The following is a 16,996-nucleotide window of genomic DNA, read 5'->3' on the forward strand; positions in this document are numbered from 1 at the left end:
CCAACAAGCTGTTAAGATCTGTCTCTTCTATCTCTTCAATATCACCAAAATTCACCCCTTCCTCTCTGAGCACACTACCTGGACCCTTTTCCAAGCTCTTGTAACCTCACGCTTAGATAACTGCAATCTCTCCTAACTGGTATCCCTCTGTGTCGCCTCTCCCCCTTGCAATCTCTGCAAAACTCTACTGCGCGACTCATATTCTACTAACCTTGAACATAAGAAGTGCCATCTCTGGAACAGACCCTAGGTCCATCAAGTCCAGCGATCCGCACACGCGGAGGCCCCTCCAGGTGTACCTGGCAAAGTTTTAGTCCCCATATCACTCTGAGCTTCTCATAAGGAGAAGTGCATCTAGATTACCCTTAACCATGTCACTTTATGCCTCTCATAAGGAGATGTACATCTAACTTATCCTTAAATCCTAGAACGGTGGATTCCGCAATTACCTCTTCAGAGAGAGCATTCCAGGTGTCCACCACTCGTTGCGTGAAGCAGAACTTCCTAATATTTGTTCTGAACTTGTCCCCCCTTAGCTTTAGTCCATGTCCTCTTATCCGTGTCACATTGGACATTGTAAATAATGTTTTTTCCTGCTCTATTTTGTCGATTCCTTTCAGTATTTTGAAAGTCTCGATCATATCCCCTCGCAGTCTCCTCTTCTCAAGGGAGAACAATCCCAGTCTCTTAAGTCATTCCTCGTATTCCAAGTTCTCCATGCCCTTTATTAGCTTTGTTGCTCGTCTCTGCACCCTCTCGAGCATTTTTATATCCTTCTTTAGGTATGGAGACCAATGTTGGACGCAGTATTCCAAGTGTGGTCTGACCATCGCCCTAAAAAGCGGCATTATTACTTTCTCCGATCTACTCGTGATTCCCTTCTTTATCATGCCTAGCATTTTATTTGCGTTCTTCGCAACCGGCGCCGATGGCTTCAGAGTCCTATCGATTAATACACCCAGGTCCTTTTCCTGTTCGTTTTTTCCCAGAGTCGCACCTGACAAACTACCGTATTTTCACGCATATAACGCGCGCGTTATACGCATTTTTACCTACCGCGCATACCCCTCGCGCGTTATATGCGTGAGCGCGATATACAAAAGTTTTAAAACATAGTTCCCACCCCGCCCGACGCCCGATTCACCCCCCCAGCAGGACCGCTCGCACCCCCACCCCGAACGACCGCACGCACGCGCTCCCACCCGCACCCGCATCCACGATCGGAGCAAGAGGGAGCCCAAGCCCTCTTGCCCGGCCGACTCCCCGACGTCCGATACATCCCCCCCCCCCGGCAGGACCACTCGCACCCCCACCCCGAAGGACCGCCGACTTCTCGACAATATCGGGCCAGAAGGGAGCCCAAACCCTCCTGGCCACGGCGACCCCCTAACCCCACCCCGCACTACATTACGGGCAGGAGGGATCCCAGGCCCTCCTGCCCTCGACGCAAACCCCCCTCCCTCCAACGACCGCCCCCCCCAAGAACCTCCGACCGCCCCCCCAGCCGACACGCGACCCCCCTGGCGACCCCCACGACCCCCCCACCCCCCTTCCCCGTACCTTTGGTAGTTGGGCCAGAAGGGAGCCCAAACCCTCCTGGCCACGGCGACCCCCTAACCCCACCCCGCACTACATTACGGGCAGGAGGGATCCCAGGCCCTCCTGCCCTCGACGCAAACCCCCCTCCCCCCAACGACCGCCCCCCCCAAGAACCTCCGACCGCCCCCCCAGCCGACCCGCGATCCCCCTGGCGACCCCCCCACCCCCCTTCCCCGTACCTTTGGTAGTTGGCCGGACAGACGGGAGCCAAACCCGCCTGTCCGGCAGGCAGCCAACGAAGGAATGAGGCCGGATTGGCCCATCCATCCTAAAGCTCCGCCTACTGGTGGGGCCTAAGGCGCGTGGGCCAATCAGAATAGGCCCTGGAGCCTTAGGTCCCACCTGGGGGCGCGGCCTGAGGCACATGGGCCCAACCCGACCATGTGCCTCAGGCCGCGCCCCCAGGTGGGACCTAAGGCTCCAGGGCCTATTCTGATTGGCCCACGCGCCTTAGGCCCCACCAGTAGGCGGAGCTTTAGGATGGATGGGCCAATCCGGCCTCATTCCTTCGTTGGCTGCCTGCCGGACAGGCGGGTTTGGCTCCCGTCTGTCCGGCCAACTACCAAAGGTACGGGGAAGGGGGGTGGGGGGGTCGCCAGGGGGGTCGCGGGTCGGCTGGGGGGGCGGTCGGAGGTTCTTGGGGGGGGCGGTCGTTGGGGGGGAGGGGGGTTTACGTCGAGGGCAGGAGGGCCTGGGATCCCTCCTGCCCGTAATGTAGTGCGGGGTGGGGTTAGGGGGTCGCCGTGGCCAGGAGGGTTTGGGCTCCCTTCTGGCCCAACTACCAAAGGTACGGGGAAGGGGGGTGGGGGGGTCGTGGGGGTCGCCAGGGGGGTCGCGGGTCGGCTGGGGGGGCGGTCGGAGGTTCTTGTGGGGGGCGGTCGTTGGGGGGAGGGGGGTTTGCGTCGAGGACAGGAGGGCCTGGGATCCCTCCTGCCCGTAATGTAGTGCGGGGTGGGGTTAGGGGGTCGCCGTGGCCAGGAGGATTTGGGCTCCCTCCTGGCCCGATATTGTTGGGGAGTCGGCGGTCCTTCGGGGGGAGGGATGTATCGGACGTCGGGGGGGGCATCAGGCTTTCAGGATGGGGACAGACCTTCAAGGGGGGACAGTGCACGGAAGTCAGGGGGGGTGAACGGAGAGTCGGGACAGCGCACGGAAAGTCAGGGCGGGCGAAAGGAGCGTCGGGCAGCATGCGCGGTATACCCGTGAGCGCGGTATACCAAAGTTTTTGTACATATCATCGTGATTTCTGCGCGCTATACCCGTGTGCGTGTTTTATACGGGTGCGCGTTATTTGCGTGAAAATACGGTATACTTGTGTTCCTTAGGCAGAAAAAATAAGTGCATCACTTTGCATTTTTCCACATTAAACTTCATCTGCCATTTATCTGCCCAATCGACTCAAGTCACTCTGGAGTTCCTCACTGTCCTTCTGCGATTTGATGGCCCGGCATAGCTTTGTGTCATCTGCAAACTTGATGATCTCACTGGATGTTCCATCCTCGAGGTCGTTGATGAGAATATTAAGTTTAGATGGGCCCAAATACTGAGCCCTGGGGCACACCGCTAGTCATATTCTCCCAGTCTGAGAACTTCCCATTTATGCCCACTCTCTGCCTTCTGTTCTCCAGCCATTTGCCTATCCATCTTAGTATATCACCTTCTATTCCATGGCCTTGCAGTTTCCTGAGGAGTCTTACATGTGGAACCTTGTCGCAACGCTTTCTGAAAATCCAAGTATATAATATCCACCGGTTCTCCATTATCAGTTTGTCTGTTCACTGTCTCAAAAAATTGTAGAAGATTCGTCAAACATGACTTCCCTTTCCTGAATCCATGTTGGCTGGCTTTCATCAGGTCGTGTGTGTCTAAGTGTCGGGTTATGCTATCCTTGATCAGCGCCTCAACCATCTTTCCAGGGACCGAAGTGAGACTCACAGGTCTATAGTTGCCCGGTACTCCTCTTGATCCTTTTTAAAATATCAGCGTGACGTTCGCTATCTTCCAGTCATTCGGTATCTGTCCTGTTTTGATTGACAAGTGGCAAGTTTTTGCAATAGTTCTCCGATTTCCACTTTTAGCTCTTTCAAGACTCTCGGATGAATTCCGTCCGGTCCAGGAGATTTGTCACTTTTGAGTTTGTCTGCACTTTTGAGTTTGTCGATCTGGCAGTAAATCTGGTCCAAGTCCACTTTTACTGTGGTAAGGCTGTCCTCTGTTACTCCTTTGAACACTTTCACTGCTTCCGGAATTGTTGCAGTGTCTTCCTTTGTAAAGACAGATGCAAAGAAGGAATTTAGTCTGTCTGCGATATGTTTGTCATCCTTGATGTGCCCTTTCCTTCCCTGGTCGTCCAGCGGTCCCACTGCCTCTTTTGCGGGTTTTCTCCCTTTCACATACCTGAAGAAGGGCTTGAAGTTTTTGGCCTCCTGCGCTATTTTCTCCTCATAGTCCTTTTTGGCATCCCTCACTGACCTGTGACACTTCTTCTGATCATCCTTGTGTTTGTTCCAAGTTTCGATTGTTTTCGTGCGTCCATGCTTTATGGCTTCCTTCACCTCGTTAGTAAGCCACGCCAGCTCTCTTTTGCCTTTGGTTTTCTTTGCTTTGGACATCCGTGGAATGTAGAGGCTTTGTGCTTCTGTGATAGTATTTTTCAGAAGGGACCATGCCTGTTCTACCGTTTTGACTTTGCCCATTTTTTTTCTTGATCCATTGTTTCACCATGGTTCTCATGCTATCGTATCTCCCCCTTTTAAAGTTTAAAGTCGTGGTTGAGGTTTTAGTGCCTCTCCCCTTCCCGACATCGAGTTTGAAGTTGATCCTGTTGTGATCGCTCGTCCCCAGCGGGACTGTGACTTCTACTTCCTTTGCCGGCCCTGTAATGCCATTTAGGACCAAGTCCAAGGTGACATTTCCTCTTGTTGGCGCTCCCACCATGTCACCCCTCTCCTTAAGTCACTTCACTGGCTCTCTATCTGCCGTCGCATACAGTTCAAGATCTTATTGCTGACCTACAAGTGTGTTCATTCTGCTGCCTCTCAATATCTCCCCTCGCTTCTCTCTCCTTATACACCTCCCAGAGAACTCCTTTCCACAAATAAGTCACTCGTAACGTTACCCTTCTCCTCCACTGCCAATTCCAGGCTTTGTTCCTTTCATCTAGCTGCCCCCTATGCTTGGAATAAATTTCCCGAGTTTGTCCGTCAAGCCCCTTCCCTTCCCTTGTTTAAAAGCAGACTGAAAACCCACCTTTTTGATATAGCTTTCAGTCCTTAACCCTACTCCTCTGCCCTCCAACCCAGCCAGTGGTAGACTGTGCAAGTTTGCCCAGTACTGACCTTAGTTCTTCATTATATATCATTATTTTCTAATTAGAGATCCAAGTCTTTAATCAGTACTTAATTTATTGGTAGTTGCTATTTATACTTAAACACAAACCAAGAATTTGGGGTCCAAAAATGGGTGTTTTGGTTTATATTCGAGTCCACCAATGGCCAAAACTTTTGTCCTCCCCTTCCAATGACTAGCACTGCTCTCCTCCACTATACCCTCCCCCCAATGATCGGTGCTGCTCTCCTTCTCTCCCAACCCCCGATGACTGGTGCTACTCTCCCGCAATCCCATGTCCCCCTCCCCCCAACAACCATATTACTCTCCTGCAACCCCTCTGCTGATCATCACTACCCCACCTCAAACTCTGATGACTTCTGCTACTATCCTTCACCCCCGCCATTGATCCTTACCATTCTGGCACTCAGTGAAGCTCATATTCTGTTCTAGGCCAGTGTGCGGCTTTGAGCATCTGCACATGCTCAAGGCCTGTCAGCTCCCACCAGCTCCGAGAATCTTGAAGAGGGCAGGAGCTGGCAGGCCTTTAGTACACACAGATGCTCAAGGCCTTAGCTTCTTTGAGCGCCAGAACGGTAAGGACCTTGCTGATGGAGAATGGAGGATAGCAGCGAAAAGTAAGCAGTTTCTTTTGCTTCATTTTGGTGGTTTCTTTCTATTTAAAATTTCCATGGAAATGTATAATTCTTTCCATCTTCTAAATATGTATTTTGGGACCCTTCTCATTTATCTTCCTTTTTCACTACCAGGAAAGTCTTGGAATGGCTTCCCTTGGGGCACAAATGGGGTTGGGTATTTAAATTTATCTCCTTAATCAGTTTGTGGACTTGATTTTCATTTTTTGGTTGTTATATTTACTGTTTCTTGCCTCCCCTATGATATTGGACCTCCTAATATTGGGGACTTAAACAACGTTGATATATGTATGAATACTTCTTATCTGATATTTTCTTATGTTTTCATTTTCTTTGCAGCTATTATTGATAGTATAAAGAGATCCAAAATGGCCCCCGCTTCACAAAAATGATAGAATGCCTGAGGATAACACCCTTAGTTTCATTATGGAGGAAGATCACTAGATGGGTGGAACTGGACACTAAGGCCCAGAGTCACTAAAGTCAGCGAACGTCGCTGCTAACTGACCCGATTCACAAAACGGCCTACCGCATGTTTTCACCATCAATTGCCCATTTTCTGATCTGGCCATGCAAATTTATAAAACCCCGTTCAAAATAGTCAAGCGATTGATTCACTAACATTTTCTTGGCTATTTTACAATCCTAAAACCCGACTGCTGTAGACCTGTTGGTAATTGTGTTACCGACAGGTCTGCCAGGTTTTTTGGTTTGTTTGTTTTTTCATTTTTTTTTAATGGTACTGATATTTTGCATGTATTACACATGCAAAATATCTGATCCCCCCCCCAAAAAAAAAAAGAAAAAAATTCCCTCCCCACCAACCCGCTAACAATTGCGCGCCCCCTTCCCCTATAATTGTGGCGACCCACCCAAACCCCAAAAAGATGGCAGGAGGGATGCCCACTCCCTCCTGCCATGAAGGCCCTTCCCCCTTCGCTCCGAAGAAAAAGGCAGGAGGGATGGCCACTCCCTCCTGCCCCCGAAGGTGCCTGCCCGCTCCCAGAAGAAGAAAAAATGGTAGGAGGGATGCCCACTTCTTCCTGCCCGCAAATACTTCCCCCTCAGAAGGAAAAGCCTGTTCACACTATAAAAGAACAAGCTCAATCAAATTTAAAGTTTTCTCCATAGAACATAACAGTCCCAAACTTTATGATACAGATGAAGAGCAGTTAACTTCGACATAAGTTGCAAATAATCCAGTCTGCTCAAGATCTCTAATATAGTAGGAGTAATCGCGCTGAGGTGAATTTTTGCTCATGCACTGTAAACCCTGTCACTGGAGCATTAAGCAAACAACAACCCATCATAACGGGGCAATGTTTACATGTAATTACCCCATTTCCTGTCAAAAAGCTTTTAAGCACTCGCTGTAATCCAAACGCATTTATGGTTCCTTTGTGGAGGTCATCTTTCCTACTTTTATTGGGTTGTTGAATATCAGCACAGACCAACACAGCACTTTCTAGATAACTATCTTGGCAAGCTGGGGTGGATAAAAGATTGTCCTACTTGTGCTGAATATCAGCAGTACCCAGATAACTTCTGGTGGTCACTGATGTTCTAGATATTTATCACTGGTATCTGGATATGGTTCCTTGGCAGTTAGCATTTCAAAAACCATTGACCACTGTAGACTGAGTATCGCCTGGAAAATCTTCTAGAAATATAGCTGTTTTGCTAATTTGGTGATGTTTAATAAGAATGTATGTACCATAGCAATTAGTCCATATGCCTCCATAATGTGTTTATTGGGGATTATTTCTTCTCAGTTTGTTTCTTTGAATAAAAGCTTTGTTCTTCAGGCTCACCCAAATCTTGTTTGTTTTGTCATACAGCCATTTCTTATTGATGGATATAAATTTGACATGCGACTCTATGTTCTTGTTACATCCTGTGAACCCCTAAGGATTTTTGTCTATCATGAAGGACTGGCACGGTTTGCAACTATGAGCTACCTGGAACCCAACAATAGTAACTTGGTAAAGATATGAAGGTTACAGAACAAATACATTCTTTGAGCATAAAGTGGGTAATTTTATAAAGTTTTATTTCCATGGATAAGCAGGATAATTGGTGATGATGAAGCCACCTGGGTCTGCTATCCCAGATCTCAGAATATTCTAGAAAAAGCTTCTGAGCTTGTCTGGGAGTTCTCTCATTGCAGAAAGATGCCTTTCTGTCTGGGGGGGTGGTTTGCCATGATTAAGTTCAGGCTGGTTGTACCTCCTCCTTCCCGTCATAAGTAGTATATTATCAAAATATAAACAAAATTGAGTTTGATTTAGCACAGATCAAATTCACCATGCCTGACAGAAAATCAGGGTTTAAAAGGTCCCCAAAATGTACATCAAAGATGTCAATAACAGATATGATTTGGGACCTTCTCATAATGTACCAAATTGTTTAAAATGTACGTGGATGTCTCCCAAACTTCAAAGATCCTCAGCATGAAATTAAAGGAACCTATAAATGATAAAGCTGCAATGGAGGTAAAGCCCCATGACAAACATAAATACTGTATACTTGAATATAGACCGAGTCTTGGTTTATATTTGAGCCTGCTTTCAGTGATGATGCTTTTTTCCTCCTCTCCCAATGACCAACACTGCTATTTTCCACCCTTCCAAGTGTCTGGCACTGCTATCCTCCACCCTCCTCCAATGACCAGCACTGTTATCCCCCCTGATGACTGACATTGCTATCTCTCCACAACCCTGATGACCAGTACTCCTTTTCTCCACCACCCGCTCCCCCCTGCCCCAGACCAGACATCACTCTTACAGTCCTGATGCTCTGGAAGCCCACACCGGTGCTGAAGGGCCTTAAGTGTCTGCACATGCTCAAGGCCTGCTGGCTTCTGCCCTCTCCAGGATTCTCAAAGAAAGTCCAGCAAGCCTTGAGCATATGCAGACATTCAAGGCACTTCAGTCTAGCACAGAGCGCCGGCACCGGCTTCCAGAGCATCGGGACTGTACATGCAATGTCAGGTTTGGGGCAGGGAGAGTGGGGTAATGGAGGATAGAAGTGCCTAAGCCACTGTTCTTTGATTCCTCAGTGCTGCCAGTGGCTTCCTCTGTACTTTTCTTTGGTCATGGTCCACCCACCTCTGAAGCAACTTCCTGCTTCCGCTTGGGCGGACTGCAACAAAGGAACAGTGCAGAGGCGCCAGCAGCGCAAGAGAATCACTCCCGTGCTAGCGTCCTCTCTAGTTTTCTTGGTGAGGGGGGCTTTGAAACCGGTGGGGGGAAAGCAAGAATGGAGAGATGCTGAATGTGAGGAGCAGAGAGAAGAGGAATGAGGGCATATGGAGAGGAAAGAGATGGTGGCACATGGATGGAGGGAAGGGGAAGAGATGGGGCACATGGATGGATGGATAGAAGGAAGGAAGAGAAGGTGCACATGGATGGAGGGAAGGGGAAGATTTGGAAAGATAGATTTGAGATGGAAGAAGAAAAATGGAAGAAAATCAGTGCCAAAGATGGATGTAGTGCAAGAGGTGAAGAAGGAGAGGCAGGAAACAGCAAATGCATAAGGAGGTCTTGGAAGCAGAGTTAAGAGCACAGATGGAACAAGATGATCAGACAAATAAAATTGCCAGATAAAGGTAGGAAAATGTTTTTAGTTTTCAATTTAGTGATTGAAATATGTTAATTTTGAAAATTTACATTTGAACTGATCAGGAAGAAATGCATTTCTTTCTATTTCTCTTGTGGTGTACTGTGTGCAGATTCTGGCATATTAGGGCTTCATTTCAGTACAATAGTACTTTTAGTTTGTGGGTTTGTATCTGAAAAGGTTTTTTTCTGCTTTTTGTAGGTGTGACTGAGGCCAGGTGTTCTGGTGGAGATATAAGTCCAGAAACTTTGATTGGTGGTGTGGCTCCTAAAATATTTGTCGGCTCTCCTTCAGCTTTTTTGAACTCAAAACAGCCCCAACTGAAAAATTAGTAATTACTTATGGCATGATCCCTGACAAACGACACTCATATAACCCAAATTTCTAACCTCGGTTTATATTCGAGTCAACTTTTTTTCCTCCTTTTTTAGGGGAAAAAGTTACCTTGGTTTATTTTCAGATCAGTTTATATTCAAGTATATACGGTAGCTCTTATGAGGAAAGTTCATGCAGGACAAAGGCCAGAAAAAGAAAAAATTCTTCTGTCACATTGCAGCCATTCTGTGCCTCCTTCATGGCAGTCAGAGAACTGGGCTGCTTTGCTGCAAGATAGAGAATGACACTGTGACTAAATTCATCACTGTTCCCGTCCCCGTGGATAACCATGGGAAACCATGCCGTGTCATTCTTTAGTGTCTATCTCAGTCCTTCTAAACCAGCATTCTTCTATGCAAGGCTTGAGGGTTAATGGCTAGGCCCATTCATACTCTGATTATATCCTCTCTTCTTAAAGAATGTCATGGAGTTTGTTTCCCACAGTTATCTGCGGGGATGAAAATGGTGATTAATTTTGACACCGTGTCATTCTCTACTGCAAGACTCACCCCTCTTCTCGGGCCTTAAGGCCCATTGAGTTAAAGGATCCCTCTCTTACACAGAAGTACTGGTGAGTTGAATAAATCTGTTCTGTGTCAGTGCAGCAAGTGGAGAGAGGCTTCTCCAAGCACAGCAAATAAAGATTTTGTCAGCACATGAGTATTGGTGCTAGATCTTCTTCCTTCCAAATTGACTTGATCCGAGAAAAGGATTTCCTTAATGCCTACTGTGACAAGGCCCCCAGCCAGCAGTCTTCTAGAGGGACAATTCAATGGTTTGCCTCCCTTGGTTTATGGGTCAAGCACTCATCCCAAGCTTTTCAGAGCTACAGTAAGGGACTTTACTTCTATTCAGGCATCAGAAGCAATCAACTACTACTATCTAGCTAGTGTGGATAGGGTAGTTACCTTTTTCCATGACATCATCAGGACCCAAAGATGCAGGCTGCTGGCATTGAGGGAGAGCCAGCAGCCAGTTGATTTTTCCTCCACACGTGGACCTGGAAGTGCCACGGGGCATGAAATACAGCTGCACTCCAGGTCATGAGAGGGGTAGAGGAGGGCTGTGGTGATCTCCAGGTGCCACGGCCCAAAGAAGGAAGAGGAGAACCAGCAGCAAAGAACAGGTTGGCCAACTGTTCCCTGTGAGCTCAGAAGCACTGAAGGCCAAGAGAGAGAGAGATGGTTGAAGGGATGGAGCTGAAGGAGAGACAGAGCCCGGGGAGGGCTGAGAGTGCTGGGCCGATGGAGGCAGGGAGAGCTGCTCAATCAGGAGGCAGGGAGGACCAGAAAAGGCAGTGCAGAGAGGAGAGCCAATCGGAAACCTAAAACAACAGCAGCCAACTCAGAGAAATGGCGTGAAATTTGAATAAATCAGAAGAGGAGCCTCTACATGGCAATGAGATTGGACCAATCAGGGCCAAAGGATCAAGAAGAATCCTGAGGGAGCCTGGGAGGAAAAAGAGACCCGAGAGCTACCACGGGAGCAGTGGCATAGCATGGGTGAGAAGCACTTGGGGCGGTGGCGCCCCTCCCCTGCCCTCTTCTCCACCCCCACAGTAGTAAAGATAACAATGTACACAACAATATTAGCGATACCCTTCTTAGCAAAGCAACAGGCAGTGAGATTAAACATACTAGACAAAAATGGAATTGCTGGAAAACAATAACCACAAATGCTCACAATCTAGGGAACAAGAATCGTGATCTGCAAGCCCTAATGTTAGAGGCAGAGTTGGATATTGTAGTGATCACAGAGACCTGTTCAGTGATTCCCATGCAAACATACCAGGCTATAAGTTTTTTAGGAAGGACAGAGATGGTCAAAAGATTGGAGGAGTAGCTCTCTATGTGAAGACTGATATCCAAGCGACTGAAATGCAAGGGACCTGGGGAGAGGAAGAAGTGTTATGGATAGCTTTGAAAAGAGAAAATGGAACTTCTGTCTACGTGGTTGTTATCTACATACCTCTAACTCAAGAGCAGCAAATTGATGAAGATCTTGTTGCAGATATCCAAAAGCTGGGGAAGAAAGGAGAGGTACTGTTGCTGGGGGATTTCAACCTGTCGGATGCTGATTAGAAAATTCCGTCCGTGGAATCGGAAAGAAGTAGAGAGATAGTGGATGCCCTTCAAGGAGCTCTGCTCAATGATGACAGAACTGATGAGGAAAAAGCGATACTGGATCTGGTGCCCACTTGGGAAGTAGCGAAATTCATACAATGTGGTTTGATATAGCAGCCAAAGTGGAGGATGGCCACACAAATCTCAAAGTCCTGGATTTCAAATATGCAGACTTTAGTAGCATGAGGGAGTACCTGAAGAAAGAGCTGATTAGATGTGAAAACCTAAGGGAAGTGGAAAAACAATGGTGCAATAAAAAGAGTAAAAATAAGAGAAAAAAGAAATCAGTGTGGTTCTCCAAACTAGTGGCGGAAAAAATAAAGGCAAAAGAATTGGCGTTCGTGAAATATTAAAAAACTCAAGAAGAGGAGTACAGAAAGGAATATTGAATGAAACTGAAAGAAGCCAAGAGAGAGATACATCTGGCAAATGACTAGAAATATAAAAAAAGGAGACAAACATTTTTTCAGGTATATTAGTGAAAGGAAGAAGACAAAAAATGGAATTACAAGACTCTTTCTTTCCTTCCCTTCCCTGGTCTGGCATCTCTCTCTCCTTCCTTCCCCCTCCAGTAGTCCATCTCGTTCCTTCCCTTTCTCCCTTCTTGTGGTCTGGTATCTCCTCTTTTCTTCTTCTCTTCCCTTCTCCTCCCTACCACGGTCTTGCATCTCTGTCCTCCCCATCCCTTTCCCATCCCTCCCCTGAAGGTCTGGCATCTCCCCGCTGTCAAGCATAATAATCACCCCTCCTGTGTTCCTTCCCTCCACAGGAACCCGTACGGCAGCAGCTCTTTCATTCTTCAGGCCTATGGCAGTGCGAGTGAAGCAAACATACTGTGTTTTCTGGTCCAGAAGCTTTCCCTCTGTATTGCAGGGACAGGAAGTAGTAGCAGAGGGAAAACTTCTGAGTCGTCGAAGGCAGCTAGTTTACTTCCCTCAAGCTGATGGCATCCCAAAGAGAGAAAAAGCGGCTGTAGCAATGGATTTTGTGTGTGAGTGGGGGTGGATGGAACCCCAGACTGCAGTGCAAGCCACCAAAAAGGTCTCCATGGACTGCCATTGGCTCATGGGCCTTGCAATGAAGACCACTGAACCACAGTGTAAAATATCCAAATTCTGCCTTTTGAAAATCACGATTTGCCAATTTTGAAACATCCATCTGTTTAGAAAATATGTGGGTATTTGTATAGAGCACATAAACACATTTACACTTATTTCTCACTAGGTATAAAGTTGTGCGAGGACATTTGTTTACCTTTGAGGGCTGGTATTGGAAGCCTGTTTTATAAAAGGTACATAAGTACCTAAGTTACTTTTGTAAAATAAGTGCCTTTTTGAAATTTTCACCTATGTGTCTTGTTATGAAATTACTCCCATTAGGAGCAACTTTCAGTAATTCATTTAGACACAAAAAAGCAATTATATAATCTAGGCACCCTCTGGGGGGAGAGTGTGGTGCAGTTGTTAAAGCTACAACCTCAGCACCCTGCTAGGCAAGTCACCTAATCCCCACTAAGAAAGACAGGGAAAATGCTTGAGTACCTGAATAAATTAATGTAAACCGTTCTGAGCATTAGATGTACCCACAAAAAATGCATCAGGGCACCTGTTTGGTAACAGTGTGCCTAACTTACATAGCTTGTAAATGCAAGAGGGTCGAGCATGGGCAGGGCCATATTTCATTGCTTGTACTACAGGTGCCTAAATGATAGATGAACCAATACCAGTTAACATTAGTATTTTAATATTTAACCTGGGCGCCCAAGTGCCATTATAAAATGGATGCACCCAGTTGTAGAATTGCCCTAGTACTGAAAAGAAACTACATGTGGAATCTGTGATTTAAAGACCTGCCAAGTCTTGGCCCACCCTCCTGTTAATGGGCCAGGATCTCCCGCTGCGTTGCCTCCCTGTGCTGAAGCAGTAGGAAAAGCTTTCATAAAAGCTGCTAATCCCGCAGCATAGCATGCGGCCAGAATATTGACATTCACACACACGTGCTGGTATTTACACATGTTGGCACCTCTCATTCTGCCTTTTCCTTTGTCCTTTACTTTGCTCATCATTTTCTTCTCTTCCAACTCTTTTTTTTTTTTTCTAAGTCAAGATTAAGTTCAGAAAATGGATCTTGAGCACTAGAAAGCTCCATAACCCCCCCCCACACACACACACACACACACACTAATTTAATCCACTAGTAATGCTTTGAAACTGTGGGACCCTTTAACAAAGCCAGCAGTAGCAATGCTGCTGCGGTAAATGCACCGAAGCCCATATGAATTGAACGGGCTTCATTCAATACATTTACCCCCCCCCCCCTTTGTAAAATGGGCCCTATGTTTTTCATAGTGGAGGAAAAGACCAACCAAAATTTACAATAGCAACATAGTAACAGTAGATGACGGCAGATAAAGACCTGAATGGTCCATCCAGTCTGCCCAACCCTACCCATTCTTTAAATTACTGACTTAATTTAAATCTTCATTCTTCTTAGCTATTGCTGGGCCAGAAGCTAAAGCTCTGCCCGGTACTATGCATAGGTTCCATCTACTGAAGTCTCCATCAAGCTCACTCCAGCCCATCCTCAACCAAACGGACATAGACCGTGCAAGTCTGCCCAGTACTGGCCTTAATTTTTGTCTGATTCTAGCTCCTCTGTGTTCATCCCACGCTTTTTTGAACTCTGTCACCATTTTCCTCTCCACCATTTCAGGCATCCACCACCCTCTCCGTAAAGAAGAATATTGCTTGTGTTGCTCATGTCAGGCCATTTATTCATCACAGGTCTAACGTGTACTGCTCTGACTGAAGAGATCAGTTGACTTAAAAATGATTGAGAAAATTATCCCTGATGCAGGAACTACAAAACGCCGACAACATCAGATAGTTTGTGAACTGATGATGAACACAGGGGAGTATGTCCATGAATTCTTGGTGAACATTGTCCTCACTTGTCACTAAAGCTAAGTATTGTGTCTATATACTGTAGAAGAAAATATTTGGTGGATATGCCCCCACTTCTACAAAATTGCAGAAGCGGTTTTAGCGCAGGCTGGCGTGCGGAATGCTCTGCACTGCTCCCGACACTCGTAGGAAATGAGCATCAGGAGCAGCGTAGAGCATTCAGCACGCTTGCGCTAAAAACCGCTTCTGCAGTTTTGTAAAAGGCGGGGGAATGATGACTGAAAGTAAAAAAAAAAAAAAAAAAGCCCCACAATTTGAAAAACCATACAAGACTAAAATAGCATTTTCATTGAAAGACATAAATGCTCTGCTATCAGCCCTTCATTCTGAGCATTCCTTTGCTAAATTTAAAGTGCGGTTAAAAACCCATCTCTTCGGACTTGCGTTTGAGTACTCTGACCGTAGCCTTTTTCTGCATGCCTTTCCCTGACCCTTCTTTCCTTTTGGCTGTATACCACCTTGTTGACTTGGTTAGAAAGGCAATTTATCAAATGTAATCAAAATAAATATAAGCTTGACATGAGCTACACAAGCAACATTGTAAATGTTAGTTGCTATGGGTTTTTCCCTCCTCTTTGAAAAGTCTAGTCCCTTAGCATTACTAATTACTGATGGGGTTTTTTATTGCTACGTAAAAGCAATTCCACCACCAGTTTTTGTTGTGTTTTGTTGGAAAGGCTTGACAAAGGATTAGATTCAGCGTTATCTCCCAAATTGATCACCATAAGGTGGTATTTAAGAAAATAATATCATATGAATGCAAGGGTTCTGGAAGACTGTTTGGGGGTAATTTTAGGGGAAAGAATTTCAGATGCTATGACGGCTTACACTCTGCTTCTTTTTCAAAAAAGGATGAGATCTGCATGCATCTGACCAACTATGCTATCAACAAACACAATGAAAATTTCATCAGAGATGAAACAAAAGGCAGCAAAAGGTATCATGCTCAGTAATGCAGATTTTCAGCTGAATGATCATCAGATTTGTTGTAATACTTACTACTTTGTTTTCTATTAAATATACTAATACTAATGTGCGTTTGTGTGTGTGTATCTTGGGTATATGTTTATTTGTAGATGAAGAGTGGAGGATTAGGAGGTGTCTGCATGAGACGGGGTAGGGTCCATATATGAATGACTCAGAGAAAGGTATGTGTGTGTTTATCTGTGTATCCATATGTGTGAATGATTGGGTGTATATGTGAACTTGAGTGTAAGAAAGTTGGGTCACAGTCCCTAAATAACAATTAATGATGATTTTGTTCAAAGCTTTACATCTACAGTAGGTTTACCTGCTACACTTGCTAAATTACTAGAGTTGTATGTACCTTCTCTAGAACTACGTTAAGGTTTCAAGGGGTTAAAATTACAAAATTAGAAAGCTGAATTTTTTTATGCTGTATCAGTAATGTGGAATATATTGCCAGAAGACTTATGTTCATTAAAATTTGATATCCCACCAATCCTACTACAGTTCTCTATTTAAAATGTTTAAAAGGCCTGCTTATTTCTTTAGTCTTATGGGACTATTCTCAAGGAAGATGAATAAAATGTTATGGCAGATACAGAGAGTATCGCCTTGATAGGACTGATTATAAAGAGGGACTGTAGTTCTTTTGGGCTATAAGAGATTTATCCCAGGACAAGCAGGCAGCATATTCTCACATGTGGGTGATGTCACCGACGGAGCCCCGGTACGGACACTTCAAAAGTGCATTGCCACTTTAAGACTTCAGAAAGTTTGCGATAGCCCGCACTGTGCATGCACGAGTGCCTTCCCACCCGACGTAGGCGCGTGGTCCCTCAGTTTCTTAGTTTCCGCGGAGCTATGAAGTCGCATTTCAACACCTGTTGAAATTTTTCTCTGACATCCCGCTCTCAAGGTTTTCTGACTTTTTAGTCACATTCCTTTCTTTTTCTTCTTTTCTTTTTCATTACATATATATAAAAAAAGCTTCTTTAGCACTCTCCAGACCAGTAGAGGTTAATCTTTATGAATGGGTATATATCCAATCATGACCAGCAGGTGGAGACTGAAAACAAAACTGTGAGATAGTACATAAGACATCCCCTTCTCTATTCTCATCAGTCTACTTCAGTCTCCAGCAGGTGTTTAGTGAGCTGTACCCATCTCCCTTGGTAGGGCTGTTGGAATTTGTTTAGGGGGTTTCTAGTCCCTGTTTTTAGCCGGACGGAGCTTGGGCGGGCCCTGTTTGGGGGTCTGTCCGACCTCGGGGGTGTCAAACCCGGTGGGTTTCGAGCGGGGTCCCTCTCCACACTTCCTCCACCTCCCCACATTTTTTTAGAGGAGCCTTAGTGGTCAACCTTGCCCCCTA

The 16,996-nt window shown here is 46.1% G+C and overlaps 1 protein-coding gene across 6 annotated transcripts in view; it reads left to right on the plus strand.

Moving 5' to 3' along the window:
- Positions 1-16,996, plus strand: part of TTLL6 (tubulin tyrosine ligase like 6) — a 157,863-nt gene that overhangs the window by 73,116 nt on the left and 67,751 nt on the right. For all 6 annotated transcript variants that reach the window (XR_004536897.1, XM_033919652.1, XM_033919653.1 and 3 more), the window contains exons 8-9: positions 7,421-7,564; positions 15,513-15,598. Coding sequence is in view for 5 of the 6 variants with exons in the window: in XM_033919652.1 (XP_033775543.1) it covers positions 7,421-7,564; positions 15,513-15,598 (230 nt within the window). In the remaining variant the exon portion in view is untranslated. The remainder of the gene's footprint in view (positions 1-7,420; positions 7,565-15,512; positions 15,599-16,996) is intronic.

The sequence above is a fragment of the Geotrypetes seraphini genome, chromosome 14 (genome assembly GCF_902459505.1).
Source record: "Geotrypetes seraphini chromosome 14, aGeoSer1.1, whole genome shotgun sequence".
Taxonomy (NCBI): domain Eukaryota; kingdom Metazoa; phylum Chordata; class Amphibia; order Gymnophiona; family Dermophiidae; genus Geotrypetes; species Geotrypetes seraphini.